Here is a 24,366-nt window from a genome sequence, read left to right on the forward strand (position 1 = left end):
ACAGGAGTTCAGGGAGACACGGCGAAAGGTAAAGATAGAGGTAGCAAAGGCAAAACAAAGGGCGTACAATGACTTGTATGCTCGGTTGGATAGTATGGAGGGTGAGAATGATCTATACAGGTTGGTGAAACAGAGAGATAAAGATGGAAAGGATGTACAACAGGTCCGGGTGATAAAGGACAGAGAGGGAAATGTATTGACAGATGCTAGAAGAGTGATGGGAAGATGGAAAGAGTACTTTGAAGAGCTGATGAATGTGGAAAATGAAAGAGAGGCAAGGGTAGAAGAGGTGATTATTGTAGACCACAAAGTAGCACAAATTAGTAAAAGTGAAGTAAGGAAGGCATTGAAGAGGATGAAGAGTGGAAAAGCAGTTGGTCCTGATGATATACCTGTGGAGGTGTGGAAGTGTCTAGGAGAGGCAGCGGTAGATTTTCTGACCGGATTATTCAACAGGATCTTAGAGAGTGAGAAGATGCCTGAAGAATGGAGACAAAGTGTGATGGTGCCTATTTTTAAGAATAAAGGAGATGTGCAGAATTGCTGCAACTATAGAGGGATAAAGTTGATGAGCCATACAATGAAGTTATGGGAAAGAGTAGTGGAAACTAGACTGAGAGCAGAAGTCAGCATCTGTGAACAGCAGTATGGCTTCATGCCTAGGAAGAGTACTACAGATGCAGTATTTGCGTTGAGAATGTTAATAGAAGAGTACAGAGAAGGCCAGAGGGAGCTGCTTTGGGTTTTTGTAGACCTAGAAAAAGCATATGACAGGGTGCCAAGAGAGGAGCTCTGGTATTGTATGAGGAAGTCTGGAGTGGCAGAGAAGTATGTTAGACTGGTGCAGGACATGTATGCTCGCTGTGAGACACTGGTACGGTGTGCTGTAGGAGTAACCGAGAAGTTTAAGGTGGAGGTGGGACTCCATCAGGGATCAGCTCTGAGCCCCTTCTTGTTTGCAATGGTGATGGACAGGCTGACAGATGAGGTTAGACTGGAACCTCCATGGACCATGATGTTTGCGGATGACATTGTGATCTGTAGTGAGAGCAGAAAACAGGTAGAGGAAAATCTAGAGAGATGGATGTATGCTCTGGAAAGGAGAGGGGAAAAGCCCAAAGGAGAAGAACAACTCTGAGCAGCCTGAGGTGCATCTGTGCCGCGTCCACCACCTCGCGACCTCACAGCCATCCAGCCATTCACATCACGTCCTAACTGGCTTTCTTATCCTTGTAGGTCCCGGCCAGCACACATCTGCCCTATTTTGTTGATCCCATTCATTGCTGTTGTCTTCTTCTTCCTCTTCCTCTTCTTCTTCTCCTCCTTTGGGCTTTTCCTTCCAGGGTTGTTCGCAGCGAATCCACTTTCTCCATCCAACCCTATTCTCTGTATTCCAGTCCACACCAACTACCTTCAGATCATGATGTCCATAAATCTTCTGTTTGGAATTCATCACTATTGTCACTCTATTTATATTGTCGTTTAGTTCCGTTTGTGTTTTTCACCCTCGCCGTTCCCTGATCGTTGCTATCGTCTGTGTGTTTATTTACATTTAAATTTATATTTATTTGACTTTTTTTGACATTAAACGTTTATGCTGCCGTGACAAAGGAGTTTCATCTTAAATAAAGTTGATCTTATCTGAACTTTCCTTATTGTTTCCTTAAGTTAACTGACATCTTTATATATCGATGCCTGGAATGCAAAACCTCCTATCTGAAAAAAAACACTTTTTCCAGGAAATGAAAAAAACGTTTCATTTGATTATAGTATGATCTTTGTTAAAGATTGTCAAGAATATTCTGTTGTTCACGGACTATATTTTATGTTATAATTTAAAGATACACATTTTACCACTGAAAATGCAGATAGGTGTTTTTTTTCCTCATTTTCCTGCTTCATCGTGCACGTCAGAGTTCTGTCACGTGACATTTCCGTCACAAGAAAGTCGGGATGATCCCGCAGATGGACTGAAGATGTGGATCATCCGTTTCTCAACATTCACTGAAAAAAACAAAATCGATACATTTGCAGTTTTTCGGAGAAGCGCCTTATTTTGGAATCTCACACCGGAAGTAGCAGCGTCGGTGCGTGCGTGTGTGCGTGCGTGCGTCTCAGCCGGTGCCTCGTCCCGTTATTAGTAACGAGTAACGCGTCCGCCCGGTGCCGGTGGAGGAAACGTGCCCGCGCGAAGGTCTGGGGACCGGACGCGGACCGGAAGCTACGGTAAGACCCCCCCCCCCCCAGCCGCCCGCAGCCGCCGGTTCGGTTCGGCCAGCGGCGCGTGCGTGTTCGCGCTCGTTGCGTGTGGCCCCCGCGAGCCCTTTGTCCGCGCGGCTCGCGCTCCCCGTTCCCATGGTGAAGCTCGCGAGACTCCGCGCGGCCGCTGGACGGCGCGAGCCCCGCACCGGGACGGCGGGTCGACCCGGGTGACGTCACACGTACCGGAGACCGGAACCTCCTGAAGCTCCTGAGCTCATGACATCACCGGCCGCTCACCGGTCCCCCCAGCTGTGTGTGTGTGTGTGTGTGTGTGTGTGTGTGTGTGTGTGTGTGTGTGTGTGTGTGTGTGACCCTGGGTGCAAATGTAAATCAGTAATCTGTAAGTTCACACCTTCTAGTGTTGTGAAGATACAGCGAGCAACTGGTGTGATGGTGTGTGTGTGTGTGTGTGTGTGTGTGTTCATCAGGCGCAGGCATGGAGGAGGCGGAGCCTCACGGCGGCTGCGAGGCCCGTCTGCGGGCCGAGTTCGACGTCAGCGACGCGTCGGCCTGCGGCTCCCTGGACCACGAGCAGGTGACGGCGCTCTGCAGGAAGCTCCGCCTCCACGCCAGGCTGCTGCCCGCGCTGCACGCGCTGCTGCACCAACGCCAGCTACGCAGGGTACACACACTACACACGATACAAACACACCACACACACACAACAAACCCATGACACACACACACACTGCACACACACTACAGTGTGTACACTCTGTGTTTCCATACACAGTGTACGCAATGTGTGTAATAAGTGTGTGGCTAACATGCTAGCTCGGTGTTACTCGTCTGCTGCGAACACATTCATCCGTCCATCTTCTTCCGGGGAGAAGATGCTTGGAAACCTCTGAGCATCTTCGGTCCTTCAGGTTAACCAACCGCACTAGAAGCAGGTTACTAGTCTGTCGCTAACACATGAGCTGTGTGTTATAAATCTGTGGCTAACACCTTACTTGGTGTGGCAAGTCTGTGGCTAACATGTTAGCGCCGCTAACCCGACGGCGGCCACGTTTGCCCTCCAGGTGAACTTCGAGGAGTTCAAGGACGTGTTGGTGTCGGTGCTGTCTCACTCTCTGGACGCGGCGTCGGAGGAGGACGGCAGCTTCCTGGAGCCAGGTGGGCGTGAAGACGTCGGCGTCCGTCGCCGTGTGAACGGAGCTCGTGACCTTCTGTCTGTCCGTCCAGCCGTCCCGGAGGAGGTGAAGCCCAAGTTCGTGAAGGGCTCCAAGCGTTACGGCCGGCGGACTCGACCCGACAACCAGCCCGGGGACTCGCCGTCGGCCCGCCCGGCGGACTCGTCCCCGCCGTCCGGGACGGAGGCGTCGGACTCGTCCCCCGCCGGCGTCCGCAGGGCCAAGCTACGCCGCTCCACCTCGCTGGACAGCGTGGAGGTGAGACGGGTTCTCCCGGCGAGGGGGCTACCAGGGGCGTGACCTCTGACCCCCCCGGCCTTCGAGGCGGGGGGAGCGAGCGGAGGGGGCGGAGCCGGCGGGGGGGACGGGGGGAAGGGCGGCGCCGCGGCCTCGGGGCGGCGGGAGGCTCTCCAGGATGTGGTTTGGCGAGGAATGTGGCTGCTGGCAGACGGAGCTTCGCCTCTGGATGGAAGCCATGTTTAAAGACACAGGAACGCTCAGGAAGCCCAGAGTAATAGAGTACTCACAACCCTGAGGACTGGGCTCACATGGTTGCCATAGTGACCAGACACAGGTTGTTACACACCGCGGACAGACACACACACACACACACACACACATACACACACACAGAAACACACAGAAACACACACACTTTTGGGTTTGTGTGTGTGTATGTGCATGTGTCTTTGTATTCATATAAGTATTCATCTGTCTCTGTGTGCTTGAGTGTGTGTGTGTGTGTGTGTGTGTGTGTGTGTGTGTGTGTTTACATTAAACCTTTGACTTGTTAGGTGCAGTATATTTGTGTCCACTAGGGGGCGCCGTTGAAAGCTGTTCTTGTTTAGAAAGTTGTGTTGGATTGTTTTAAGTTGGTCATTGATTTGACTGTTTCCATGTGTGCATGCACACACACACACACACACACACACACACACACATGCACACAGGCTTTGACCTTTGACCCAGCTGGAGTTTGACTTTGCTGACTTCAATCCTTTTAACCTGACGAAGCTCAGGAATTCCTCCTTAACTCACACACACACACACACACACACACACACACACACACTGACCTTTTTGTGTCTTTGCAGAGTCTGAAGTCGGACGAGGAGGTCGGAGGTCAGAAGGCGGTCCAGATTGAAGGTGCGTGACATCATGACATCATGGTGAGGTGGGGGGTGTCGAGGTGAAAACATCAGCTGGAAGGGTCGATGGTCTGATTGGACGAGGCGAGGCCTTGTCAGGAAGCACTGGTGACATCATCGGTCATGTGACCTGTGGCGTCTAACGGCCGGTTTGTGCCCTGCAGCTGCGCAGCAGGAAGAGGAGGCGGCGGCGGCAGGATCATGCGGTCGCCTGCATCCACAGGTGAGGCTCAGAGCGCCCCTGCTGTGGGTCCGGCCGTCTGACCTCTGACCTCTGCAGGAAGTGGACGTGACCCCCGGGGGGCCCGGCGCCGGCGTCAGCCTGCTGGAGTTCCAGAAGGGTCTGCGTGGCTCCGCCCCCTCCTGCTGCTCCACGCCCCTGCGGGTCAGGACCCGCCCCGCGGCTTCCGGATCACGGCTGGCGTCTGACGGCCAGGTGAGCAGCTCAGGTGTTCCGCCCGGGTCGTTAAGTCACATCCAATCAGAGGTCGCGACCTGCCGCCTCAGACGCGCGGCGTCCAATCACCGCCTCCGCTCATAGGCTGGCCGAGCCGGGGGCGGGGCTTCCGTCGGCCGGACGGGGTCAGCAGCATGTACGCCGGGCTGATGTCGGGCTGCGGCCTGCTCACCTGGGTGGGGGGGGACAGGACGGACACTCGCCGCGGACAGGTGTGTGTGTGTGTGTGTGTGTGTGTGTGTGTGTGTGTGTGTGGTCACTGAAGTCCTTTTGGAACAGAACGTTGCCGTCATCAGAAGACTGGCAGCTCCTCAGCTTCTCCAGCTGCTCCTCAGGGTTCCAGCTTCACCACTGCAGACCCCTATTCTGTGTGTGTGTGTGTGTGTGTGTGTGTGTGTGTGTGTGTGTGTGTGTGTGTGTGTGTGTGTGTGTGGCTCACCTGAGTGTCCATGGAGCTGCAGTGTGGTCTCAGGCATACTGGGGATCAGCTGACTGTCGGGTCATGTGGTCAGGCTGTCAGGTGACCGCAGGCTGCCGTGTGTGTGTGTGTGTGTGTGTGTGTGTGTGTGTGTGTGTGTGTGTGTGTGTGCTGCCTGAGCAGCTGATCCAGATTAAAGTTCCAGCAGCAGCAGAGGCTGCAGCGGTCTGGTCTCCTGAGATTGGAACGGGAGCGGGTTCCGGTTGCGGTTCTGGTTCTGACCCGGTCCCCATCCCCCCATGCAGCCCCCCCTGGTGTCGGAGGAGCGCCCGCTCCGGCGCCCCCCCTCCCCGTCGCCGCTGACGCCGGCGGTCGGCCCCCGCGTCCTCAGCCAGCTGGACGACGGCAGCGGCGGCGCCAGCCCGGAGAAGGTGGCCGCCCTCTGGACCGAGGAGGGGATCCGGAACGGGCGGGACATCCTGCAGGTGGGTGCCGGGACCTCGCCGGACCTCAGGAGGCTCTCCGTGAAGGTGGTCTCCTGCTTCTGGCGTCCGTCCCCCCCGAGCCCACTCCGGTTCTGGTCCCGCAGACCCTGGACTTCCCCCTGGAGGAGCGGCTCAGCCTGGCGGACCTCACCCTGGCGCTGGACAACGAGCTGCTGGTCAGCGGCAGCGCCATCCACCAGGTGGCGCTCATCTCCTACAAGGCCGAGATCCAGCACCTGCAGTAGGTCCAAACATCACGGCCCCGGCCTCTGGAGGAGGCGGCGCTCATGCGTGACTCACTTCCTGTGTGTGTGTGTGTGTGTGTGTGTGTGTGTGTGTGTGTGTGTGTGTGTGTGTGTGTGTGTGTGCGCAGGGTGCTGGCGGAGCAGGCGTCCAGGGAGCGGGACAAGGTGAAGGTGGACCTGGAGCTGGCCGACCAGAGGAACCTGCAGCTGGTCCGGGAGGTGGACGACCGCCACGCCAGCATGGAGACGCTGAACCGGAGCCGGATCAGGTCCGAGCTCGCCGGCGATGTCGGAGGTCGTGGCCGAGGGCGTGGACTGACCCGCGGGGGGCGGGGCTCGCTGTGATTGGCAGGGAGCTGGAGCAGGATTACCGCGAGCGCGTGGCGTCCCTGCGGCGCCAGGCGGAGCAGGAGAGCGAGACGCTGCTGCAGCAGGTGGAGCAGGACAGGGACCTTCTGCAGGAGGACCTGCTGATGCTCAGGGCCAGGGAGGCGGAGCTTCAGGAGGAGCTGGCCGCCGCCGCACAGGTCTGGACGCTCGCCCCGGTGTTGCGGTGACGTCACACCTCGGCCTGGAGCGTCGTGACAGCGGTGTGTGTGTGTGTGTGTGTGTGTGTGTGTGTGTGTGTGTGTGTGTGTGTGTGTGTGTGTGTGTGTGTGTGTGTGTGTGTGTGTGTGTGTGTGTGTGTGTGTGTGTGACACACAGGAGAACCAGTGTCTGGAGCAGGAGATGGCTGCCCTGAAGCTCAGCCTCAGTGAGGCCCAGGGTTCTGTGGGCCGCCTGCAGAGGAACCTGGACCAGCTGCTGCAGGACAAGGTTAACACACACACACACACACACACACACACAGCCAGGATCGGATGACTGGTATCCTCCTATCTCATGAAAGAGAGATGAGGCCTGGCGGAGTGGCTGAGGTTCTGTGGTGTGTCTTCAGGGCGCCGCGGGTCCAAACCCTGAGGAGCATCTCCACCAGGCCGTGGAGCTCCTGGAGCTGCGCTGTCGGGTGAGACCTCGCTCTTCTCCGACCTCCGGCGCCGGCGGGGTCAGGTGGTCACCCGCGCTCCGGCGTCCCGTGCTTTCAGGAGCTGCGGGACCGAAACGACGAGCTGAGCTCGGAGCTGGAGCTGCTGAGGAGCCACAGGAAGTGGAGACGCTCGGCGGGAGGCCGGGACGCCGCGAGGAGCCGGAACGAGCGGCGCGGCGACGGCGACGGCGACGGCGAGCGCGACTCAGGTGACGACTGCAACCTCATCCGTGTGACACGCAAACACCGGCAGACACGCGGGGGAGGAGCGTGTCTGCTGGCGCCTCCAGCCTGGAGAACATCTTCTAGTCAGGAGAAAAGAATCCTGCTCAGCACCGAGGCTGGAGCTTCCAGATCAACTGGTCGGATCTGTCTGGGTGGAGACACACACACACACACACACACACACACACACACACACACACACACACACACACACACACACACACACACACACACACTCAGAGTTTCAGTGAAACAAGCTGTTTCCCACCAGACTAGAGTGCCCGCTCTGATCAATAGGCGGTCTGATCAATAGGCGGTCTGATCAATAGGCGGTCTGATCAATAGGCGATCTGATCGACAGCCGGTCCGGCCCAGTGACGGCTGACGCCGCTCTGCTTCTCCTTCCAGACGACCCGGACATGAAGCAGAGCTCCTCTGCAGACAGGAAGGAGCTGCACACACACGACACACCTGGTGAGTACAAACACACACACACACACACACACACTACCCACAGAGCCAACCGGTGCGTGTGTGTGTGTGTGTGTGCAGTGTCTCCTGCCCCCCCCCTCAGCATCCAGACTGAGCTGGCGATGGAGCAGCTGAAGCAGAAACACCAGGAGGAACTGCAGCAGCTTCACATCCAGCTGGAGACACAGGTGAACACACACACACACACACACACACACACACACACACACATATGAATGCCGCTCTGAGCGCTGTGTGTGTGTGTGTGTGTGTGTGTGTAGGTGAACTACTATGAGCGCAGCCTGGAGCTGATGAGGCAGAACATGGAGGTGGAACGCAAGGACATCTGTCAGGCCTTCAAGGTGCAGAGAGCCGGCGTGGAAGCCTGGAGACGCTTTCATGAAGGCTGACGTTGAAGGTCTGGTTCCAGCTGGAGATCAGCGAGCTGGAGGAGCAGAAAGCCCAGGAGGAGCTACGGGCCAAGCAGCTGAAGGAGGCGCTGGAGAAGATCCAGCTCCAGGGCCACGCGGCGGGGGGGCGGGGCTCCGAGCAGGAGCGCAGGTGAGAGCGAGGGGGCGGGGCTCTGAGGGGGCGGGGCTCTGAGGGGGCGGGGCTCAGAGGGGCGGGGCTCGGATGACCTTCTCTTCGGACCGCCAGGGCCCAGCGGGAGCGAGCCGAGCTGGAGCAGAACTTCGCCCGAGAGATCGGGAACCTGGTCCAGAGGCTGAGCGCCGAGAAGGACCAGCTGGAGGCGGAGCTGAAGCTGAAGATGGACCGGGAGGTGCTGCTGGTCAGGTGGGTCGCTCAGGTTCACGTCCCGCCGTTCCTCAGGCCTCCGCTCGGGGGGGGGGGGGGGCCTTCGCGCTTCCGTCACGGAGACCTGGATCTCCGCCGCGGCTCTAACGACCCCGACGCTGTCGCTTAGCAACCAAACCCCATCGGTCCGATCGGAACCGTATCGGCTCTCCGATCGATCCCAGTCAGATCATCTCGGTTCCCCTCGCTGAAGATGTTCCTCACGTCACCTGAGCGGTTCCTCGGTCCTAACGGGCCGAAGGGTCTCCGGGAGGAACTGGCGCTCGGTCGGTCAGCGGTCGGTCAGCGGTCGGTCAGCGGTCGGTTAGCGGTCGGTTAGCGGTCGGTCAGCGGTCGGTCAGCGGTCGGTTAACGGCCGGTCACCAGCCGGTCGAGACGTTCAGGTCGTCCTCCAGGATCACAGGTGAGGATGGAAGGTGCTTGGCAGACCTTCGAAGGCTCCACAGGTCGGTCCGCCTTGGAACGGTTGACGCCGAAGGTCTCCTCGGGCCTACAAACCCGGCTCCTTTGGCGAGCTCGTCTTCTCAGGCCGGGACGCAGACCTCGCCTCCTCCTGGTCCTGCAAGGAGAAGGTAGCAGGGCCGCGGCCAAACATCTTCACGCAGCTTCTCCGCCCAGTCGTCCAGTTAAGATCTGACTGACCGGGAGCCGGACCGCCGAGAACCTCCACGCTGAAACCTGGAGCCGGAGAGGCTGGAAGGCTGCAGCTTCAGCTTCCTGGTGAAGCTCCGTCCTGCTCCTGCAGGAAGTCACCCGTCTCTGTTGTGGCGTTGAGCAGGGAGGAGGCGGAGCGTCGGCTCGCTCAGATGAAGCCGCATCACGCTGAAGGCCGGCGGCGCCTCCTGCACCGGCTGCACCCGGAGCCGGAGAAGAAGCGGCTTCAGGAGGAGGTCGGCCAATCAGAGGCCGGCGCGGAGGAGTCCGAGGAAGAGGTCCGGTCCGACGGCGAGCCGGAGGAGAGCGAGAAGCTCGACCGGCGCCTGATGTCGGAGAAGAGCCGGGGAGAGGAGGCGGCGAGGAGAAGTCTGGAGAACCCGCAGGAGGACGGCGCGGGCGAGAGGGCCTGCCGGAAGGCGGACCGGACCCGGCCGATCCAGGACCTGAAGGAGCAGGTGACGGCGGCCGAAGAGCTCCGGCTGCGGCTGGAGGAGGCGGAGGAAGAGCTGAGGAGGTCGAGGACCTCGGAGGGCCGTCTGAAGGAGGTCCTGGACCGGGAACGGGAGGAGGCGGAGCGTCTGAGCCAGGAGAAGAGCGGCTACACCCGTCTGGCGGAGCAGCTGACCACCCAGATCCTGGAGATGGAGGAGGAGATCTCCTCTCTGAGGGACCACCTGCGAGAACTCAGCTCGCGCCTCAACCACACGGCGGACCTGGTCCCGGACCTGCGCAGGAAGCTCAACTCCAGAACCGCCGAGGCGGACCGGCTGCGGGCCGAGGCGGCGGAGCTGGCGCTCGAGGCCAGGACCTCCTCGGAGAAGCTCCGGGCCTCGGCGCGGCGCTCGGAGGAGCTGAGCGTGGAGCTGGAGCGGGCCGGGGTCCGGGTCCTGGACCTGGAACGGGCCCTGCTGGACTCCCGGGAGCGGCTGCGGGCCTCGGAGGAGGACGTGGAGCGCGACAAAAGGAGGATGACGCGCCAGCTGTTGGAGCTGGAGCAGCTGGTCCTGGTCCTGGAGGACCAGATGGACCCCGCCGGCAGGTTTGTGGAGCATGAAGGCCCCGAAGCCGGAGACTCGCCGACGACCACTAACTCGCCGCCGCCGCCGCGCAGGGCTTCACTAACTGCACCGGTCACGTGACCAGCAGGCCCGTTCTAACCCGTGACATCACCTCCACGGCAACCGCTCGCCGGTCTGGAAGGAGGTTTCCGCTGATCGGTAACCCTGCGGCCAATCAGGGACCTGTTTGTTGAAGAGCCTTCAGAACCAGCATGAAGCTAAGCTAGGTCTTTACAACGAATCAGGTCGCTCCGCAGTGTGACCCTCGGCGAATCACAGCTAAGCTTGTCGGTGTGTGTGTGTGTGTGTGTGTGTGTAGGACTCAGCTGGAGGACCTGCGCTCTGACAAGGACGTCCTCACGGAGCGTCTCCACGTCCTGCAGCAGCAGCTTCACGGCCTGGAGGACCAGGTGGACCAGAAGAGGTCGGTCCGCCTCGCCTTCCAACGCAGAGACGCGTGCGTGCTAACGGAAGCTAAATGCTAAGCTAATTGTTTCCAACGGTTTCAAAGACGCTCCCGTGGGATAAATGGTGCTAGCGTGTGCTAATGACAGCTAGCCGCTAACACCTGCCGCTCTGTGGTCAGGAGGAGGCTGGAGGAGGCGGAGCTACAGCGCGAGCGCTGGCGAGAAGAGGAGGAGAAGCTGCAGAGAGAGGTGAGGACGCCGCCGTCTCTCGTGACCTCCGACCCCGACCCTCACCTGACTCCGCCCCCCCAGAACGCCGGCTATCGGGAGGAGGTTCTGGGTCTGAGCGGCAGGAACCTGCAGCTGAGCCACGAGAACGGCGAGCTGAGCGGCGCGCTTCTCCGTGAGCAGCACGCCGTCCGCGACCTGACGGCTCGTCTTGAGGCGGCGAGCGAGGAGCGCGGCGCCCTGGTGAGGCCCCGCCCCCTGGCCGCCGCCGCACGCCGACCCATCATCTGGTGTCCGAGTGACTCCCAGCATCTGATTGGCTGCAGGTGCGGCGGATACAGGATGCGGCGGCCCAGAAGGAGGCGGAGCTTCAGCAGCAGCAGGAGACCTGGAAGGAGGACACATGCAGGCTGGAGGAGGAGCTGAGCGGCTGCAGGGTGGAGGTCAGAGGTCACGCCCTGCACCCCGACCCTCTTCTGGTCTTCACCGTCCACTCTGCTCCCAGGATCTGGGCTGCTGCTTCTCCTTCTTCGTCCTGGACCTCTTGTCCTTCTCCACACTGGACCTCTTGTCCTTCTCCACCTCCTCTTCAACCCTGGACCTCCTGTCCTTCTCCACTCTGGACCTCCTGTCCTTCTCCACCTCCTTCTCCACACTGGACCTCCTGTCCTTCTCCACCTCCTCTTCAACCCTGGACCTCCTGTCCTTCTCCTCCCTTCCTGTCCAGACGCTCCATGACAAACCCCACAGCAGGAAGTGAGTTGGGTCACATGTTCTCTGCCGTCCCTCTCCAGCAGCAGGTGTGAGCTGGTCCTTGTCCTTCTTCTGTCGGCAGCTGATCCGTCTGTCCCGGCTGGAGGCGGAGCTTCAGTCGGCGAGTCACCGGCGTGAGCTGCTGCAGGAGGAGAACCTCCAGCTGCAAAGAGACGGCGCCGAGCGAAGACTGAAGGTCACCGCACGCGCTCAGCGGAGCATCTCCAGGGCTCCTGGAGGTCCGGCCCGTCACAGACCTGTTGCTCCTCCTGTCCAGGTGGAGGCGCTGCAGGACGCCGTGGCCTCGGCGCAGGCGGAGGCGGAGCTCCTGCGCTCCCAGCTGCTGTCCGTCCGCCAGGAGAAGATGGACCGCGACCAGGAAGTGACGGAGCTGCAGAAGAAGCTTCACCAGGCCCAGACCAGAGTCCGCTTTCCTTCTTGGGATCCAGATCACCTCCGAGCTCCACCCTCTGACTTCTGCTCCTCCTGTCCAGGTGGAGGAGCTGGAGGACGGCGTCCAGAGGCTGCAGAAGGAGAAGGACCAGCTCCAGCGGGCTCAGCCGGGCCAGCGGGACCAGAACCGACAGCTCGGAGCTCAGAACCTGGAGCTGCAGCACAAGGTGAGGCCGCCGCGCGTTCCTCATCCCGCCGGCGAGAACCTCGGACACCTTCTCTTTCCCCGAGAAACGAAGCTCCTCTCGAGGTCAGGTGGGACGGGCAGGACCCGGGTCCATGGGCCTCCTGCCGTCTTCTCACCTTCTGCTCCCTCAGGTCCTGCTGCTGCAGGAGGAGCAGCTCAGGAGCCAGAAGCTGGAGGAGCAGATGAAGCTGCAGGAGGAGCAGAGCTGCTCACACCTCCACCTCCAGCAGGTTGGTCCAGAGCTGGAGGAGAGCTGGTCTCAGAGCAGGAACGAGGCCTTCAGGTGTCTCGCCGTGCCTTGTCTTCAGGAACAGTATGAAAAGGCGGCGGCGGCGCTGCAGCGGCGTTGTGACGACCTGGACGGCAAGCTCAAGGGGGTCCGCCTGGTCCTGCAGGAGAAGGTCCAGCAGCTGAAGCAGGAGGTCAGTCCTCCCTCCGTCCGTCCGTCCATCCTCACGCCGTCCGTCCGTCCTCACGCCGTCCGTCCGGTCCTCAGATGGAGAAGAACGCCAAGTCCTCCTCCCTGCTGAAGGACGTGTACGTGGAGAACTCCCAGCTGATGGCGGCGCTGCAGGTCACCGAGCAGCGGCAGAAGAGCGCCGAGAGGAGGAACGTCATGTTGGACGAGAAGGTGGGCGCCCTCCTCCGGCTGCTGAGGGACCTGACCAGGGTGTCGCTCGCCACCTAGGACCCTCAAGCCCAGCGGCCTGAGAAGGTCCACTCGCATCTTCTTCAAACAATCCCGGCTGACGCTTTAGATCTCACACACACACACACACACACACCCTGCATCATCTGACCAAAGAGACCTTGATGGTGGTGTTGTTTTTATGTCTTTGAGAAATAAACGGACGGGCCGAGCGCTTCCTTCCAAGATGTTTCATGGGCTCGTTCTTCTGATCTTCAACCATCGATGTAGAACCTCGTCTGTGAGCAGAAACAATCTCCCTTCTTCTGGTCCTTGGCTGCCGTCCTGGAGATATTCTGTCTGAAGTAGAGATCAGGTTGATGGAGGCCGTCCATCTGAAGGAGACCAAATGGACCTGTTGGTCCTCTGGAGGAACCGCGAGGCTGTGGAGGACAACCTCCAAAACCTGGAGGAGGTCCAGAGGGAAGCACCATGTCTTGGTGGAGGGAGGACTTCCAAGACCTCCATTCCACTGACGCGCCTTCCAACAAGGCGGCGGTCTGGAGATCCGGAGCTGGGCTCCACACGGCGGTGAGCTGGTCGAGAAGCCGCTCGGTGGCGTGGAGGAGACCAACCCTGGGTTCCTCCAGCAACGGTATGAAGGTCCTCCCCTGCGAGAGGCTGGAGATCACATCCCTCTGCCTGCTTGGAACGAGGAGGCCCGTCGGACCAAGGAACCTCAGATGCAGGAGGCGTTCCAGACCCTCAGCAGGACCTCAGGACGGGCCGTGGGAAGGGAGGATGGGACCTCGCCAGGATCTAAGCAGAGGTTCTGGCGTGACCACCAGGAGAAGGAACGCACCCTGAGCGCCGTCAGCATCTTGAATCAATCTTTATTGAGGGGCCGCTCACGACACCACGTGCTCCAGGACGCCCTGGCGAATCAGGAGCTCGCATTTCCACCGCGGCAGGAAGTGCTGCGGGCAGAGAGGGAGAGGGCGTTACCATGGTGACGCCTGCGGAGGAGCGAGGAGAAGAAGGAGATGGAGAAGGAGAAGGAGATGGAGATGGAGATGCCTCCTGGACGCACCTGGCTGTTCTTCTTCAGCAGGATCACCGTCCCGTCGTCGATCTCGAATTCACCGTGGTCCTTCAGACACCTGACCTGTCAGCGAGAGGTCAAAGGTCAAATAGGTCTAGCTACCACCCAAACACACACACACACACACACACACACACACACACACACACACACACACACACACACACACACACACCTGGATGTAGAGGCTCTTCGGGGGCTTCATGTCCTGAGTGATGTCCAGACCTTCGTCTCCACCCACAGACTTCATGAAGGACGCCAGAGACTTCTTATACTGAGAAAACCACTGCAGCTGAAACACACACACACACACACACACACACACACACACACACACACACAGCTTCAGACCCCCCCCTTCATCCAGTGTCTAGACAGGAAGTGATGTCACTCACCTCCTCTGCACACATGTGGAAGCGGACGTTGGCAGGAAGTACGCTGCCGTACTCCCAGCGCAGCGCCCGGATCCGCAGCAGCCGGTCGTAGCTGGGGGAGGGGGGTCAGAGGTCAGAGGTCATGTGGCCCGGCGTGTGTGTGTGTGTGTGTGTGTGTGTGTGTGTGTGTGTGCGGCTTACAGGTATGCGGTGACGCAGCGCTGGTTCCTGAGCAGGCTGCAGTGGCGGAGTTTGATGGCCGGGATCAGGTCGGCCCGCCCTTCGCGCTTCGCCTCGTTGCTGGAAGACAAATCGATAAACGCGAGATGATGCACAAACATCATCTTCCACCCATGAAACGTTACCTTAGGAAGAACGGGAGTATTCAGTATAAAAAGCAACGGCCATATTATAAATAAATTACCATTATAAAAGCTGGGTCGCCGCCGGTATCGTTTCGGTTTCAAAAGCTCTGAAGGTTAAAGGTCACTTGTTGTCACAAGAAGAATTTATTGCCCCATTTGGTTTTGCTGAGCCTCCGAAACAATATGACGCAACGTGTACGGCAGCCGCTCGCTGTCTCCATGGCGACGCGCCGCACCGCTGGTCAACATCTTCCTGGGGCCGTGGACGTTACCCAGGACAAATGTCCGAATAAAAACATTCGGCCGGTCGAACCGTTCCTACGGCTGCCGGTCTTCTTTATGTCAGGATTTAAACTGGACTCAAACACGGCTGAACCGTCTCATAAATTCTGTCTCAACGATAAAGGAAAGGAGGTTTCTAGAAAACTGCACACGACATCACACGACATCTACCCGGCAAAAAACCTTGCCCAGATTTAGGGTTGATATTGACGGCTCCTGTGGCCCCCGGGGTCTACATGGAGAATCTACTGCACCTTTATCTTACTCTTTCTCACCTATGAAGGAGAAGAACTGGGTTCTTTTGCACAGCTTGTGTTGCATTTAGGAAAATGTCATGACCAGCAGAGCGAACGCCACCGCGTTCCTCCAGGAGGCCCATCACCACAGCGCCACGGGACATGGACTTCAGTTTATTTTGGAAATGTTTGTTCAATTCTTCTGTGTATGCGTAGAAATTATTTTGGTGATACTCTTTCGACGGCTGTCTGATTTTGGTATAAATGTATATTTTTGTGTTTCCTCGTGCTGTGTTGTGTTTATAGATTTGTTTGGAAAAATGACAAATGGATAAGCGATCGATGGGCCGGAGAGCGAAGGTCGTCCCTGGCCGACCGGGCCGGTGGTTCGAACCCTTCTTTACTGGGAAAATAAAATGGGATTTCTTTTTAAAATCCAAGACAAGCTGGTTTTACGGGTGCACAAAATGAAGCGTCCATTCACATCACGAAACCAGCAAAACCTGATTTTTCCCACTTGGACAAAATTAATTCTTCTTGCAAACTTGGTAGTTAAGACCTTCAAACAGTTAAGACAATTTATATTTCATCGTATTTCTTATTCTTCCTCCTTCCTACTTTGATCTATTACTGTTGTGTTTTGGCTTGAAACTCTGGCGGTCAGAAAACCTCCGGGCTTCTTCGCGGTAACCGGCGACGTTACGTCATCCCGAACCAAAGCAGGCTCCGGGGAGTCTCGACCTCCGCCGAGCCCCGGTGAAGAAGCGGACATCGGTCGTTGCCAACTCACACGTCGCTCTGGTTGTGCTCGTAAAGCGCCTCCATCTCCTGCAGGACCTGCCGCAGCGCGTCCTCCTGCGAGCGGACAATCGGACAACCGGACAGCGCACCGTTACAACCGGGAGCCGCGGACCGGACGGCGGGCGGCGGCGGCGGGGCTGCTCACGTTGAAGGCGGGCAGTTGTCCGTCGCTCATCCGGTGGAGCTCTCGGATCATCTCGGCGACCTTCTCGCAGAACATCTCGCCTCGGCCTCACCGGAAGCGCACGCTTCGCGCCGCAGCTTTTCGCGGCAAAAATCCGGGAGCCTTGTTGTGGTCACGTGACCACGTGACGGCGGCCGAGGAGGGACGAGACCGGCGTCGTACCGGAGAAACGCCCAAGCCGGAAGGAGGACGCCTCGGCTCGGACACGGAGATGCGGGGAACCCGCCGCCTCCCGCCGCACTGAAGGGTGAGACCGCGGCGGGACGAACGCACGGCGGTTCGGATCGCACTTCCGGTTAGCTTAGCGGCTAACGCGGTGCGCGCTTCCCGGCGCGGAACCCCCCCCCCCCCACGCCCCGTTCGGTTCCCCCGCGGCTTCGCGTCGGACGTCGCGGTCGATGGACGTCGATGGGCGTCGCGGTCGATCGGCGTCACGGCCGTCCGACGATGCGGTTTGTTTCCGTCCGCGGGGCGCTGGAGGCGGACTAGCTTGTTTGCTACTAGCGGCGCTGCGTTCGCGGAAACTCGGAAAACACAAAATCCCTGGCGGCTTCGCGTGAAAAGCGACGAGTCAGCTGCTTTTCTTTATCAATCAAAACACAAATGTTCGCGACAGAAATCACCCGCTTTGTCCAAATCATTGAAGAGTTTCTTCCCTGTAAGCCTTTTTGAACGAATCCGCTGGGCAGGGCGACTTCTGTGTTTTAATGTTTAAACGCCTGCTCCACAACGAAATGATCAAACCCTTAAAAGAGAGCACTTTGGCTCGGGGCTTTTACATCATGACTACCACTTTGTCTTCCTGATGTGTTCATTTATTCATCTGTTTTCCCGTTTCGCATAATAGCGTTCAAATATAAGAAAGTACACAAACAGATACGGGGAAATAAACTCATCGAAAACTTCAGCTGCCGGAATGCAATTCACGGTTTTGAATGGAATCCACAACTTTTGCGAAGGCGGTGTGTGTGTGTGACAACATCATACTTTGCGACGCTGCCGTGAAATAAATTTAAAGAAGACTCGGTGAGTGTTTGTTTTGCCGTCGATCGCCGAGACCGCGGACGCAGCGCCGCCTGACCACGTGACGGCGGTCCTGCGTCGCCATTGGCCGCCGGTCAGCCGCTGTCTGCGCTCCTCGGCGGGGACTCGGTCTGCTCTCCCCGGTTCTCCCCGGTTCTCCGCGCTCCGTCGGCCGGCAGCCGTCCGGCCTCCTCCCCGCTGACAGGCCCCGCCGCCGCCGCCGCCGCCGCCGCTCCTCCTCCCCCTCACGCCCGTCTGTCGGACCGGTTCGCAGGAATGCGGAAGCGGAACAGCTCGCTGACGGCGGATCATGACGGCGGGAGCACCGGAACTCTGCCGGGCAGCGAGCCGAGCCTGAAGCGGCGGCCCGGGACAGACGCCGCGCCGGGACCGGGACCGGGAGCGGAGCCGAGCATGGCCAAAGCGTTCCGAAGGTGAGACCCGCGGCCGGTTCGGACCGGTTCTAAAGATGGACGGCCTCCACCGAGGACCCGAGGGGAGACCCGACCCGACCGCGGGAGGTCTGAGGGACATCTTTCACCTTGAGAGACTTCGAGTGCTCGGAGGTCATCCCAGCACACGCACACGCACACGCACGCGACCTGAGCAGCTTTTACCCTGATGGCGTCAGAGCATCATGTGAGCAGCAGGAGATCTTCATCCACCTCCTGGACTCTGCTCATCTCCATCACGTGCTGCTGAGCTCCTCCTGGCCAGCAGTCAAACTCCAACGCACTGACCTTTGACCCCATGGCCTGCTGCGTGTGTGTGTGTGTGTGTGTGTGTGACCTTTAGATGGGATGTTGCTCTGAGAAGGCGGACGTGATGATACCCTTGTCGTTAGCATCACAGAAGCTAGCCTGCTAACGCGGCGATAGGACAGACGTCTTCCTGGTCATGGTTTCTGCGTTGCCATGGTGACCGATTCTGCCCCCCCAGGTTGGGTCTGGCGGGGAAGCTGAAGAGGATCCTGCTGTGGCTGCTGCTGGTCTACGTCTCCGTCCCCGTCGTCATCAAACTCTGTCCGTCCATCCAGGCCAAGCTGGTCTTCCTCAACTTCGGTAAGTGCCCCCCCGCCCGGTCACATGACTTCCAGTCCCGCCGGTCCGCCCTCAGCGTCCACGCTCCAGGGTTCCACCTGGAATACGACTCGGAAACCGAGCCCTCTGGGTCAAAGGTCACGGACGTGTCCCGAGAAGCCTCTGCTCTCCGGGCGGCGAGGACGGATCCTCCCAAAGAATCACCCGGAGACGTCCGTCAGAACCCGGGAGAAGGTCAGGGACCACGCCAGAGGTCCTGAAGGTTCCGGCGGTGGCTCTGACCCTTATCTGGGTGCGGGTGGAGAACCAAGGACCACCGCAGACAACTGAAGAGCTCCTCGTCAAAGAGCTGTGGGGAGGAGGAGGAGGAGAAGGTCATCTGGAGGAGACGGCGGAGCCGCGGCTGCCATCTTAAACCGACCTCTGACCTCTGACCTCTGACCCGCAGTGAGGATGCCGTACTTCATCGACCTGAGGCGACCCCTGGACCAAGGCCTGAACCACACACACAACCTTTACCTGGAGCCTGAAGCAGGACTCAGGATCGGAGTCTGGTAACACACACACACACACACACACACACAAAAGACTCAAGTTACAAAGCAGGTCGAGGTTTCCTGTGTCCTTTGGGGAAGTTGAAATATGACCTACTTTCCTGTGTGTGTGTGTGTGTGTGTGTGTGTCCAGGCACACTGTACCGGCTAAGATGTGGCGAGAAGCTCAGGGGAAAGATGGTGACTGGTTTCGTTCCACACTGAGCTCCACCTACCCAGTTATCCTTTATCTCCATGGCAACGCAGGGACCAGGTGATACACACACACACACACACACACAGGGTTGTGTTTCCATAGCCTACAGTGAGGTTCTCCGTTTGACCTCTGACCTCTGTCTGCAGGGGAGGAGACCACAGGGTTCAGCTGTACAAGGTAAAGAGTTCTGGTCCTCGCAGCTGGTCTGGGTCTGGACCGGTACCTGCTTTGTGCCCTGCAGCCTCCTGGTCGTCATGGTAACACAACTGTTTCCCTCAGGTCCTCAGTTCGCTGGGATACCATGTGATCACCTTTGACTACAGAGGTCAGGAGCTTCATCAGCACTCTGTCGGTGCCAGGAGACACCTGCTGACAACACACCCTGTGTGTGTTTGTGTGTGTGTGTGTGTGTGTGTGTGTGTGTGTGTGTGTGTTTGTGTGTGTGTGTGTCTCAGGCTGGGGGGACTCTGACGGCTCCCCGTCGGAGGGAGGGATGACATCGGACGCTCTCTTTGTGTACGATTGGCTGAAACATCGTCTAAATAAAACACCCCTGCTGGTGTGGGGACACTCTCTGGGGACGGGGTGAGATATCCTGTTCACACACACACACACACACACTGTCCTTTGTCTCCATGGAAACAGTCAGAAGTCAGTCAAGAAAGTGGTGGTGTTAAAAGAAGAGAAAAATAAGTGAAGGCTGTTATTTGTTTTCAGCGTCGCCACCAACCTGGTCAGACGTCTGTGTGACAGAGGTAGCACACACACACACACACACACACACACACACACACAGAGTCCTGAAGAACACCAGGACCCCTGAACAGACCCCTAGCGTACCCCCTCTGCTCCATGACCCCCTAAACTGAGCTGTCAGTCATCAGGGTGTCGTAACCTCAGGGTTGTTTCCAGGAAGTCCACCTGACGCTCTGATCCTGGAGTCGCCCTTCACCAACATCAGGGAGGAGGCCAGGAGCCACCCCTTCTCCATGGTAACACACACACACACAGTCTGACAGGACTTTGATGAGTGGACATTCACTGTGTGTGTGTGTGTGTGTGTGTGTGTGTGTGTTGCAGATGTATAGGTACCTGCCGGGCTTCGACTGGTTCTTCCTGGATCCAATCACAGCAAACGACATCCGCTTCGCCAGCGATGAGAAGTAGGTGACCTCTGACCTCTGACCTCTGGCGGCCTGTCGGCACACCTGAGCGTACAAAGCGTCCGCCCAGGATCTGCCGAAGGTCCGACGAAGGCCAGCGGGCCCGGTCGGGTCCGGACCCCCGGCACCGGGGGTTCTGGTGCTCCGAGTGGTCCGGGAGTCTGCCATGACATCATCACTCACATCTCCTTCAAATGGCTTTCATGGGCCTCTGTGTGTGTGTGTGTGTGTGTGTGTGTGTGTGGGTGTGTGTGTGTGTGTGTGTGTGTGTGTGTGTGTGCGCGCGCAGTGTGAACCACATCTCATGTCCCGTGCTGATCCTCCACGCCGAGGACGACGCGGTGGTTCCGTTCCACCTGGGGAAGAAGGTAGGCTTGGCGGAGGGTCCGGTCCGATACCGGGCTGTGATTGGCCGAGCCGCCTGACGCCCCGCCCCCTCTGCCCCCCCCAGCTGTACCAGATGGCCTCCAGCTCCAGGAGCCTCAGCGGTCAGAAGGTGCAGTTCGTTCCCTTCCCGTCTTCTCTGAACTACAGACACAAGTTCATCTACAGGAGCCCGGAGCTGCCCGACATCCTCAGGTACCTCGCGGGCTTCGTGTCGCCACGGCGACCCAGATGGCCGCTCGCTCACGCGAGCACACTTCCTGTCTGGTTTGCAGCGACTTCCTGGGCACGGCTCACCCCGCCGCGTGACCACGACGACGGGGCCGCACGCCGCTCCTCTTTTCCGTTGGCATTCCGAGGGTCGGCGAGCCGGTCGGTCGGAGGAAGCTTCCGCTCGCCGCCGGCGCCCCTGCTGACGCTCGGGGACGGACTTCAATAAAACTATTTATTTCCTCCTTTGTTTCCCGCCTCCTGACTGCCTCGCGGCCGAGATCCTCCGGGCCTCCTCCTCCTCGGGGGAAGTCACCTGAGGACGCCGGGATCCAACCGGAAGGTCCGTCTTCACTTCAACGCTTTCGAGCGGTCGGGCCGGAGACCTCGGACGGAAAGACTCGCTTCGAGTCGTCCGGTCGTGAACCGGAGAACTTTGAGCGCCGCGCCGGATCATCCAGACCGGAGGCGCCGCTTCCAAAGACCTCCGAGCACTTGGACCGTGTTTGCAGGACAGGACGCCCGAGGAGGTTCTCGCAGGACCGCCTCCGTGCTTTCCCTCCTTGACAATCAGAGCGACTCGGTCCGCGGTTCCGTGTGGTTCTCCACGCCTCATCGAGCAAACTCAAGAGTCCAGGACTGAGAGGAGGGACGAGAATATCGGGACGATGGAGAGAAAAGGTAGAGAGCTGGTGGATGTGATGCAGAGAAGGAAGGTGGAGATACTGTGTGTCCAGGAGACCTGGTGGAAAGAACGTCAGATGGACTGATGAGTCTGAAACTGGATGTTGAAGGTGTGATGATCAGTGTTGACAGTTCGAGGAGAAGGAGAAGGTCCAGAGTGAGTTAGATAAAGTGATGCAGAAGCGACGGGCAGGTCTGGTATCCAGGGTAGGAACGCAGAGGGACAGATGGTGGTAGACTTTGCAAAAAGGACGAAAATGGCTGAAGTGAATCATTTTTCCCGGAAGAGACAGGGACATAGAGTTACTTGTAAGGGATGGATGGATGGATGGATGGATGGATGGATAGATAGATAGATAGATAGATAGATAGAAGGAGACTTGGTGGTGGAATGAGGAAGTGCAGGAGTGTATACAGAGAAAGCGGTTAGCGAAGAAGAAGTGGGATACTGAGAGGACTGAGGAGAACAGACAGGAGTTCAGGGAGATGCGGCGAAAGGTAAAGATAGAGGTAGCAAAGGCAAAACAAAGGGCTTATGATGACTTGTATGCTCGGTTGGATAGTAAGGAGGGTGAGAATGATCTATACAGGTTGGCGAAACAGAGAGATAAAGATGGAAAGGATGTACAACAGGTCCGGGTGATAAAGGACAGAGAGGGAAATGTATTGACAGATGCTAGAAGAGTGATGGGAAGATGGAAAGAGTACTTTGAAGAGCTGATGAATGTGGAAAACCCTGACCTTCTCCGGCCCGTGTCAGGTCTTGATGGAGGTGTGTGTGTGTGTGTGTGTGTGTGTGTGTGTGTGTGATAGTATAGTAGTTGTAGTGTCTAACTACCCCTGTCCAGTAGAGGGCAGTATAGGCTCACATTACCGAGGGTAAAAGCGCAGTAGAAGTCAGACCTGCAGCACAATGGAAATTGTAAGCGCTATTAAAAAATGGCAGCAAGACATGCAGCTTGATGGGAAACTGGCTAAGCCCGGACGAGCCACGTAACAAGTCATTCACCGAGCTGACGAATCTGCTTCGGTCACATTAATATCCTAAGCCCAGTGAAATAGTCCAAAGATTTAAATCTAATTCAAGGACGAGAGAAGCGAACAAAACTGTCATGGAGTATGTGGCTGTTCTTGGAGAGCTGGTGCAACATTGTAATTATGGAGATAAACTGACGGTGATTGTTTCGGGATTAGCTCGTGTGCGGCATTGCGGACGATCACATACAAAGGAGGTGACTGGCGGAGCCGGACTTGACCTTTGATAAAGGCTTGAATCTGGCGCAGGCCATCCAGACAGCAAATAAGGATATAAGCGATGGTGCCGTCAACAAATCGACCTCTCTGGTGGTGCAGAAGATAAAAATGGGAAAAAATGGGCGCTCCATCAACCTGTTCCAGATGTGGAGGTAATCACTTGGCAAGAGACCATCGGTTTTTGGATGAGAAGTGCCATGGATGCGGGGAAAAGGCCACGTGAAGACAATGTGCAGGTCCTGCCCTCCTTCTGACCAGCAGGCTGAGGGGGAGGGAAGGAGGCTGTTGAGGGTGGAAAGTAAAGCCGGAAAGACACAAAGCAGTACACATATCTTATGAGTGGATCCTCACAATCCAGTGACGAAGAAGTGTTTACAGTAGAAGTCAGACCTGTAGCATAATGGCAACTGTAAGTGCTATTAAAAAGTGAGCTCGGTAAAAAGAAGGATTCAACAACCTCCCTGGTGTCCGTCACTCTTTCGAAGACAAGGATGTTACAGATTGGATGGTCGATTGTCGTTCCTACCAGGTGAGGTGGCGGGTGGACGTGTCTGAACCACGCAGAGCGTCTACTGATGTTCCACAAGGTTCTGTTCCAGGTCTTCTCCTCTCCTCTGAACACCACATGGCTTCTCTTACCAGCGCTGTGCCGACGACACACAGCCGATCGTCCTTCCCTGCGTCAGACGCACTGGTGGAAACTTGAATTGCAGCTCGGCTTTGCGACATCTCAGATTGAATGGCGACTGACCACCTGAAGCTCAACCTAGACAAGAATGAGCTTCTCTTTCTCCAGGGGAAGGTTGTCCACACAGAGACCTGGCCGTCACCATCGACAACACCGTGGTCAGGCCGACCATAACGGTGAGAAACCCAGGTGTGGTCCTGGACGACCAACTGTCGTTCTCACAAACGTCGCAGCGGTCGCACGTTCCTGCAGGTTCTTCCTTCACAACATCAGGAAGATCCACAGATTCCTCTCAGAGATACGGTGCAGATACTCATCCAGACTCTAGTGATCTCTGGTCTGGACCACTGCACCTCCCTCCTTGCTGGTGCCCCAGGGGTGACCATCAGGCCTCGGGAGCTTCTTCAGAAAGCAGCAGCCCTCCTGGTGTTCAACCGTCCCAAGTTCTCCCTCACACTCCCCTTCTGATGTCCTTCACCGGCTCCCGGTAGCATCAAGTCCAAGACCCTGGCGCTCGTCTACCGGCCGGTGAACGGGACGGCTCGTCTTATCTCCAGGATCAGGTCCAGCCACTCGTCCCTTCCCGTCCCCTCCGACCCGCCACCTCTAAGCGACCCTCCGCCCATCACTCAGAGCCTCCAGCTGCAGATCCGACCGGTCTCGGATCTTCTCGGTCTCGGCTCCTCGGCGGTGGAACGAACTCCCGAAACATCGGGGTCGCTGCCCATCTTCCGCCGTGAGCTGAAAACACACCTCTTCACCAAGCAC

At 58.0% G+C, this 24,366-nt stretch overlaps 3 protein-coding genes across 8 annotated transcripts; 2 read left to right on the forward strand and 1 right to left on the reverse strand.

The window, feature by feature from the left end:
• Positions 1 to 2,100: 2,100 nt before the first annotated feature.
• Positions 2,101 to 13,301, forward strand: ninl (ninein-like). 6 transcript variants are annotated; one of them, XR_015108979.1, is made up of 30 exons: positions 2,101 to 2,226; positions 2,691 to 2,884; positions 3,285 to 3,378; positions 3,448 to 3,653; positions 4,490 to 4,541; positions 4,708 to 4,766; positions 4,824 to 4,979; positions 5,724 to 5,903; positions 6,008 to 6,144; positions 6,277 to 6,417; positions 6,501 to 6,675; positions 6,854 to 6,964; positions 7,086 to 7,154; positions 7,234 to 7,384; positions 7,809 to 7,874; positions 7,953 to 8,059; positions 8,153 to 8,233; positions 8,302 to 8,432; positions 8,529 to 8,666; positions 9,466 to 10,383; positions 10,722 to 10,826; positions 10,989 to 11,058; positions 11,122 to 11,280; positions 11,364 to 11,793; positions 11,873 to 11,986; positions 12,068 to 12,214; positions 12,285 to 12,410; positions 12,562 to 12,660; positions 12,739 to 12,852; positions 12,927 to 13,301. XR_015108979.1 is itself a non-coding variant. In XM_086176289.1 (30 exons), exons 2-30 carry the CDS (start codon positions 2,699 to 2,701, stop codon positions 13,116 to 13,118), a joined length of 4,401 nt encoding a protein of 1,466 aa, XP_086032415.1. In that variant the 5' UTR covers positions 2,101 to 2,226; positions 2,691 to 2,698; the 3' UTR covers positions 13,119 to 13,301. The 6 variants fall into 6 exon arrangements, 5 of the variants coding, with proteins under 5 accessions (XP_086032415.1, XP_086032398.1, XP_086032406.1 ...); XM_086176289.1 differs by having other exon boundaries at positions 11,364 to 11,480; XM_086176272.1 differs by having other exon boundaries at positions 11,364 to 11,480; positions 11,873 to 12,214.
• Positions 13,302 to 13,934: 633 nt separating this feature from the next.
• On the reverse strand, positions 13,935 to 17,541 carry gins1 (GINS complex subunit 1 (Psf1 homolog)). Its single transcript, XM_086176353.1, has 7 exons — positions 16,364 to 17,541; positions 16,208 to 16,272; positions 14,736 to 14,834; positions 14,556 to 14,646; positions 14,336 to 14,452; positions 14,149 to 14,223; positions 13,935 to 14,035 (listed from the first exon to the last, which is right to left on the reverse strand). The coding sequence occupies exons 1-7, from the start codon at positions 16,436 to 16,438 to the stop codon at positions 13,967 to 13,969; spliced, it is 591 nt and encodes a 196-aa protein (XP_086032479.1). The 5' UTR covers positions 16,439 to 17,541; the 3' UTR covers positions 13,935 to 13,966.
• abhd12 (abhydrolase domain containing 12, lysophospholipase) lies at positions 17,512 to 21,217 on the forward strand. The gene is made up of 13 exons (XM_086176331.1): positions 17,512 to 17,859; positions 18,365 to 18,486; positions 18,914 to 19,019; positions 19,153 to 19,272; positions 19,362 to 19,392; positions 19,495 to 19,540; positions 19,671 to 19,800; positions 19,933 to 19,970; positions 20,128 to 20,207; positions 20,296 to 20,378; positions 20,668 to 20,746; positions 20,830 to 20,957; positions 21,038 to 21,217. Exons 1-13 carry the CDS (start codon positions 17,702 to 17,704, stop codon positions 21,069 to 21,071), a joined length of 1,155 nt encoding a protein of 384 aa, XP_086032457.1. The 5' UTR covers positions 17,512 to 17,701; the 3' UTR covers positions 21,072 to 21,217.
• Positions 21,218 to 24,366: the final 3,149 nt, after the last annotated feature.

This window comes from Fistularia commersonii, chromosome 2, assembly GCF_037954325.1.
Source record: "Fistularia commersonii isolate RoL2024-O1a breed Wild chromosome 2, RoL_Fcom_v1.0, whole genome shotgun sequence".
NCBI classification, from domain to species: Eukaryota; Metazoa; Chordata; class Actinopteri; order Syngnathiformes; family Fistulariidae; genus Fistularia; species Fistularia commersonii.